The sequence below is a fragment of the Corvus brachyrhynchos genome, unplaced genomic scaffold, assembly GCF_000691975.1.
Source record: "Corvus brachyrhynchos isolate BGI_N302 unplaced genomic scaffold, ASM69197v1 scaffold164, whole genome shotgun sequence".
Classification (NCBI taxonomy): Eukaryota; Metazoa; Chordata; class Aves; order Passeriformes; family Corvidae; genus Corvus; species Corvus brachyrhynchos.
In genome coordinates, this window is record NW_008237426.1 from 110,489 (window position 1) to 116,985 (window position 6,497).

The window sequence follows — 6,497 nt, forward strand, 5'->3', positions numbered from 1 at the left end:
GCGTGTGTGTACGCGGGCTCTGGGCGGGCGTGGCGGCGCGGCGGCTCTTGGTGCTGCGCCGCTGACGCGCGGCGGGGCCGAACGTCTCGGGGTTTCCCCTTTGTCACCCACATACTGATCTGTGCCATCGCGCCCTCGCCCCTCCCCAACCCGGGGCAGCTTTAGCGGCGGGATTGGTCGAAATCCACAGGGAGAAGGGGCGGAAGTGGCTCGGAGAGCGTTTGTTTACGGGCAGCGCGTGGCACTGAGTGCCCTGAGTGCCCGGTGGTGTCATTAATCACCTATGTCTGAACTGATCCCTGCCAGCCCCGGTTTGGCACACCCGGAGCCACAGCACTCCACCGCTCCCTGTGCAAACAGAGAGCGGGAGGTACCAGTGGGGTGCACAAACCTGGGGATGCGGAAGTGGCTCGGAGAGCGTTTGTTTACGGGCAGCGCGTGGCACTGAGTGCCCTGAGTGCCCGGTGGTGTCATTAATCACCTATGTCTGAACTGATCCCTGCCAGCCCCGGTTTGGCACACCCGGAGCCACAGCACTCCACCGCTCCCTGTGCAAACAGAGAGCGGGAGGTACCAGTGGGGTGCACAAACCTGGGGATGCGATTCCCACCATCCCGCGTGAAAAGGTGGTTTCGAGCGCACGGTGCAAGGGGGGACATTTTTTCTTGGCTTCCACCCCGTCCTTCTCAGGGACCAGGTGACGTGACTTCACGCCACTGAAGCTTTGGAGGCCACGTGTGCCGCACCCCGGATTTCTTTGGGAAACATTTCCTAGGGTGGGGTAAAAGTTTGGTTTCTACCTTCAGTATCTCTCCTCAAGGCTCATTTTGCCTGGGGGGAAAGTCTCCCGACTGACCTTTCTTTGGGTGGCACGGTGCCCTGCGCGGCCACGGCGCCGGCCTCCCCCGCACGCCCTCCAGAGCGCCCCGGTGTGAGCCCCGGGAGGAGCCGGGGCGGCCCCGGCGCCGCAGTGCCCAGCCCAGCTCTTTGGACCGAGCTGTTAATGGGTAACCGAGGCATTGGACCGGGAGCTGCGCGGCTGGACAGGGAAGGCACGAGGCTACCGGGGATGTGAGGACGCGGGGGATGAGGCCACCGGGAGTGTGAGGGCGTGGGGTGCAGGGACACAGGGCAGAGGGTCCCGTGGCCACGGTGCTCCAGGGGCTGCGGGGGACACGGGACAGGAGTGCGCGGGGCGCCGGTACACGGGGGGCAGTGGGGGCAGCCCTCCGCTCCCTCCCTCCCTCATTATCTGCCTGTCCATGTGGTCCCGCCCCTGAGGGGCCGGCAGCCAATGAGCCTGAACCAAAACAAGAGGTTTTGGGGCTGGGGCGGGGAGGAGGAGGTGGCAGCAGCCCAGGAGTCCTGGGAGGCACCGAGCCTGGGACCGGGTCACAGCCAGGAACCCGGGGTGGTCCTGGAACTCCGTGAGGTCCGGGAGGGGTCACTGAGAACAGATGGCTCCAGGGGAGTGTCCTTGAAGTGGTGGTGGACTTGGGGAGGGGGGCCCTCCTGATCTCTGCCAGAGTCCTGGGGAGACATCCCTGAGCACCAGGAGCACCAGCGATGTTGGAGGCCTCTGAGGGGGGTGTGAGGTCCTGGGTTCCCACCATGGCCCTGGGTCCTGCCCTGCTGCCGAGGAGCCATGAACCCAGGGACGCATGGGGGCCAGCACGCCCCAGTGGTTCCCCATGGCGGCTCTGTCAGCCTGTGGAGCCCTGGCCACACCACCTTCAGCTGCCATGAGGTCCCATGACAAGGGGGATGTTCTCCAAAACTCCCCACTTTCACCTGTTTCATTTGGGGCTGAGTCTTTCCCTTCAGTGGACACTGCGAGAAACTGGCGATGACCCTGTAATCTCCTCCTTCTCCACACAGACCTCTACAACTCTCCTCAGAGCAAAGACAACCTCTTACTGCCCCTGTCCCCACACAGAAGTGCTTCTGCAGTTGATCACTGCCTTGCCTGCAAGTCTCTGCTCTTCCCTCATCCTTCTCCAGGTAGAGGAACCGGGAGGGTGTCCAAACGGGATGATGCTCCAAGGGTTCCTGCCCTGGCACAACACTGGTCCTTCTGGGTTTGCTGGACCAATTCTCCCCATATGATTCTTCTTTAGGACCAGTCCCTGTGCAAATTACCATTCATTCCTACCCCTCATTCCTTCACTGTGTTAATTATCAGCATGAAAGGACCTTCTTCCTCTTACTTGGTTGCACCAAGACCTTTCGATGAGGAAGGATACTTTTTGAAAAATCCATCTTGCAAAGAGGCTCACAGAGGCTGGTGGACACAGTCACCAACTTGGATGAGGAGTACCAGCACTCCCAGCTGCATTCAGTCCTCTCCTATAATTCCTTAGAAGCACATAAAAGACCTCTCCAAAGTTACAAGGAATTCAGCACACCAGCACCATCGCCTAAGGACCCCATAGGATGGTCCCTTGATGCGCTGGGGCAGGACCTGCTCTGAATACTGACTGCAAGGGGCATTCTCCTCTCAGACATCCAAAACTCAAAAGCAGAGTGGGACGTTTGAGCTTCCCCGAGGTGATCCCATCATTCTCTCCCTAGCCAGCACTGGGCCCTCCCAGTGCTGTTTCCCTAATGCACTGAAGCCAAGGAACTTCTGGAGATGGAAGGAAATCAGATAACCCTGGCCAGCCTTGAGAAGGGGACAGATAACCCAGCTTTCAGCTTAGAAGTAAGTTCTCTTCCCTTCCCTTCCCTTCCCTTCCCTTCCCTTCCCTTCCCTTCCCTTCCCTTCCCTTCCCTGCACAGGGTGCTCCAGTTAATGATGTTTTCCAGGGAGAGAAGAAACACTATGAGGATTGTGGTGGTCCATGTAGTGAGAGCCAGGAGGAGAGGAGAGAAGGGAAAGGGAGGTTCTCCTCCTACTGCAGGTGGGATAATCTGCACAGATGTGTGAGCTCTGCCAGAGACAAACCTGATTTGGGAGTAGAGTAGGGTGGTATTGAGCACATGGGGGGACGGGACAATGTCTGATGGCTCCATGTGGTCTTGTAGGGTGCCAGTGGCGGGTCTCTGTCCCCGTAGGAGGTGATGATGGGGGTGCTGGGGTTTGTCACTATGGCCCACCTGTACCACCTCCTCCTGCTGGAAGTGCCCGGTGGGAGCCATGGTCAACTGCCAGCTGCAGTTGGGGTGGTTTGGCTTGGCTTGGGCTGATCTTCCACATCCATCTTCTGTGTCTCTCATGTCTCTGGCGTGTGATTCTCCCCAGGAAGGCCCTGCAGCCAGCATCCAAGGCAAAACATTTCTGCAAGGCTCATGCCAAGGTGTTGAGAAGAGTTGTCCTGGGGCTTCTTGGAGTAGGTGAGGACTTCCCAGCACTGAGACTCCACATCCCCACCCCTTTGGCTGGCTGCGCCTCCAGACTCCATGTACTGAATGTGGTCATGTGTGTGCAGGTTGTATCCACTCCCAGCAGCCTCACTGCCCCCTCCTCACCCCATCACTCCTGTCCAGTTCTATCTTCTCCTCACTGTCCCCCTGGCCTTTCTCTACCTGCCCAAAGGGTTTACTGTGCCCCTTCTGCTTCCAGCTGGGGTGGTGCTCTTGAGGTCTCCTCATGCAAAGATGGGATCCTCAAGGGTGGTCAGGGAAGGACATTTGGAGGAAATAAACCTCGTGGTTGGCCCCAGTTAGTTATGAACCCATGATCCTACAGCCCTGATGTTTCTGACCCCCAATGTGCCTTCTCCAGCCTACCTGTGCTACTTCATTGCGGCCTGTTACCTCAACTTCCAGCGAGCCCTTGCCTTGGTGGTCATGACTGCTGTGGTTGTCTTCTTCATCTGCTGGGACATCTTCAAGAAGCACTGTGGGGCAAAGGTTCTGCTGCTCCTCCGCCCCATCGGGAAGTGCTTCCAAAAGTCCTGGCAGTGGCTGAAATGGTGAGTCAGAAGGCAGGGCCAGATCCCTCCCAGCAGCTGGGTCCCTTCCCATGGCCCTTGCCAGCACAACCACAGCTGATGGGATCAGGCATGTGCTCTAGTGCCATGCTGGCACCTCACAAATGGCGAGTATGGCCCAGTCTGGGAACCACTTAAAAGCCATGGCAGAGATGTCTTGCTGCTCTGCCTCAGTAGTGTGATGGCTGTTCACACCCCTCGCTTGTGCCTGAGCCCCAGGTTTCTTCAGATACATGGACCTTACAGTGGCAATTCCATCACAATCGGCTCCTGCCCTTTGTGAGCTGCTCTCCCCATGGGGACACAGTCTTGCTGACAGTCTGGGGTTTCCTCTGCAGGCTCCTGTGGGTGGCCCTCCTGGCAGGCCTGATTGTGTGGCTGGCTTTGGACCCTGGCAGAAACCCAGAGCAGCTCATCTCATTAGGTGGCTTCTGCTTTTTGGTGCTGTTCCTGTTTGCCTGCTCCAAGCACCACAGTGCGGTACGTGTTTCAGGTGTGACTTGGCCATTCGTCCCCTTGCAGGAGGTGGCCACCCAGCACTGGAGAACAAGCACTTCATTCCCCCTGGCATCCCCTTCTCTGGAGGAAGCAGAAGCCCAGCAGAGCTGAGCCGAGCTGGGCACAGCCTGGGGAGCTGAACTGGTTGGGTGGGTGGACCCCAAAGCCACCTCACTGCTCTTCTTTGCATTGCTCTCCTTCCCAACCCAGGGCTCCCCTACGTTGCCTCTGCCCTGTTTTCTGCCATGTCCCTCATGGTGGGTCAGACCTAGAAACCCAGCACCAGACCCACGCCTGAGCTTCAGGTGCTGTGGGTGGAGGGTGGGCCTGAGTTTCAGGTGCCTTGGGGGCCTGAAATGGTCAGAAATGATTGAAGTCCCAGTGGTTTCCAGCCCAAACTGCTGCAATGCTTTGGCAGTCCCTTCATCCTGCTCCTCCAAAGGGTTATTGAACAGCCAGTTTCAGTCTAGCAGGTCTGTGCTACCAGTCATCATAAAGTCTTTGTGCTTGTCTCCTGGGTCAGCCTAGAAGGTTATGTTCCAGCCAGTTCCAGAGTCCCACCAGCTCATTTCTGGCTCTGTCACCAACCCATGTTTGCTGGTTTTTGTGATACTTTATCAGTCTCCCCATGACCTTCACCCAGGGCACTGTGTGGTGTTTGCCATGTGCTGCTGTTGCAGCAGCTGGAAACCAGAGGGGGAAGCCTGTAGGCCTTGACAACATTTCAGCTCCTGTTCTGCTTTTTGTCCCCAGGTGTCCTGGAGAGCCGTTTTCTGGGGTCTTGGTTTAGAGTTCTTACTTGGACTATTCATCCTCCGAACGACTCCCGGCACTCAAGCTTTCCAATGGCTGGGAGACCAGATCCAGGTACTGCATCTACTCATCCCATCCTGTGCTTGCACCCTACGATTAACAGGAAAAGCTGAGTGTGGTGTGGGGAGGGGACATGGCAGAGATTGCATGCTCACAGACACTTTTGTTCAGGACTGGAGGGAAGCCAACTCTTCCCTGGTTTTCTGCAGCAGCCCAGAGCCCTCGGTGTGCTCTCACTTGCAGGCTATAGCAGAGCCCTGTGGCTTTGGGAAAGCCCAACAGTATCCCCATCTGAGGTCTCAGAGAGTCATTCTCCGGTGTGCAGTGAAGGGAGGTGTGGGACTGGGGGCACAGCCCCTCACTAGGCAGAATGAGATACCAGGGAAGGACCTGATGTAGATCTCTGTCCTACTGTGTAACTTCTTCCCTTGCAGTACTTCCTGGGCTACACCACAGCTGGCTCCAGCTTTGTCTTTGGGAACACACTGATTGAAGAAGTCTTTGCCTTCCAGGTCAGCCAGGGAATGGGGCGTGGGGAGGTTTTCTTCTGGTCTGGCTCTTTGCTGGGTCCTGGAGAGCGGAGAGCTAAATGCAGCCAGATCTGCTGCAGTAGAGCTCAACCATCTCAGAGACGGATCTTCCTCAGCTGTGTTATCCACCTGTGGACTTCCTCAGTGCCATGGAGGATTTTCACTGGTCCCTGTCCCTCCTGCCAGCCCAGCTGGGCATTGTGGCACCCAGTACTGTTGGCTGGCTGTGCAGTACCACATCCTGCCCAGCCTGGTGCCCATGGGTGCTGGGATGTGTGGCTCAGCTCTCCTTTAACCCTTTGCCTTGCCTGCAGACCCTGCCCATCATTGTTTTCTTCAGTTGTGTGATGTCCATCCTCTACTACCTCGGTGTCATGCAGTGGCTTATTCTCAAGGTAGGGCCTCACTCCTAGATCTGAGATGGCAGTGGAAAGGAGAGGAACCTGTTGGGTTCTCTGTCTACTACGGTCAGCTGAGAGATGTCCCAGGAAATTTGTCATGGTACTAATTTGGGGTGATTTGTCCTGCTTAAAAGAATAGGCACAAACCCCCTCTTTCTAGCGTGTCCTTCTCAGAAAGCCGAAAAACCAGAACCCTAGAGCTGACGTTTCTACCAAGTCTGGGGGTGCTTCCCAGGATCACCTCCGTGCAGGGGCCAAACAATGCCTGGCTTCATGGCTATGGTGGCAGGGTGCCAGGAGCCTCTGCCAGCACAGTGCCCGTG

The 6,497-nt window shown here is 57.3% G+C and overlaps 1 protein-coding gene across 3 annotated transcripts in view; it reads left to right on the forward strand.

The window, feature by feature from the left end:
* The first annotated feature begins 1,648 nt into the window (after nt 1–1,648).
* SLC28A2 (solute carrier family 28 member 2) overlaps nt 1,649–6,497 on the forward strand; it is a 9,690-nt gene continuing 4,841 nt past the window's right edge. For 2 of the 3 annotated variants that reach the window (XM_017731098.1, XM_017731099.1), the window contains exons 1-9: nt 1,650–2,001; nt 2,572–2,701; nt 2,806–2,900; nt 3,242–3,333; nt 3,725–3,914; nt 4,271–4,412; nt 5,184–5,297; nt 5,678–5,755; nt 6,088–6,168. In XM_017731098.1, coding sequence (XP_017586587.1) covers nt 2,633–2,701; nt 2,806–2,900; nt 3,242–3,333; nt 3,725–3,914; nt 4,271–4,412; nt 5,184–5,297; nt 5,678–5,755; nt 6,088–6,168 — 861 coding nt within the window. In that variant the 5' untranslated portion in view covers nt 1,650–2,001; nt 2,572–2,632. Of the gene's footprint in view, nt 2,002–2,571; nt 2,702–2,805; nt 2,901–3,241; nt 3,334–3,724; nt 3,915–4,270; nt 4,413–5,183; nt 5,298–5,677; nt 5,756–6,087; nt 6,169–6,497 lie in introns of all 3 variants that reach the window. The other variant, XM_008631286.2, reaches the window with a different exon arrangement.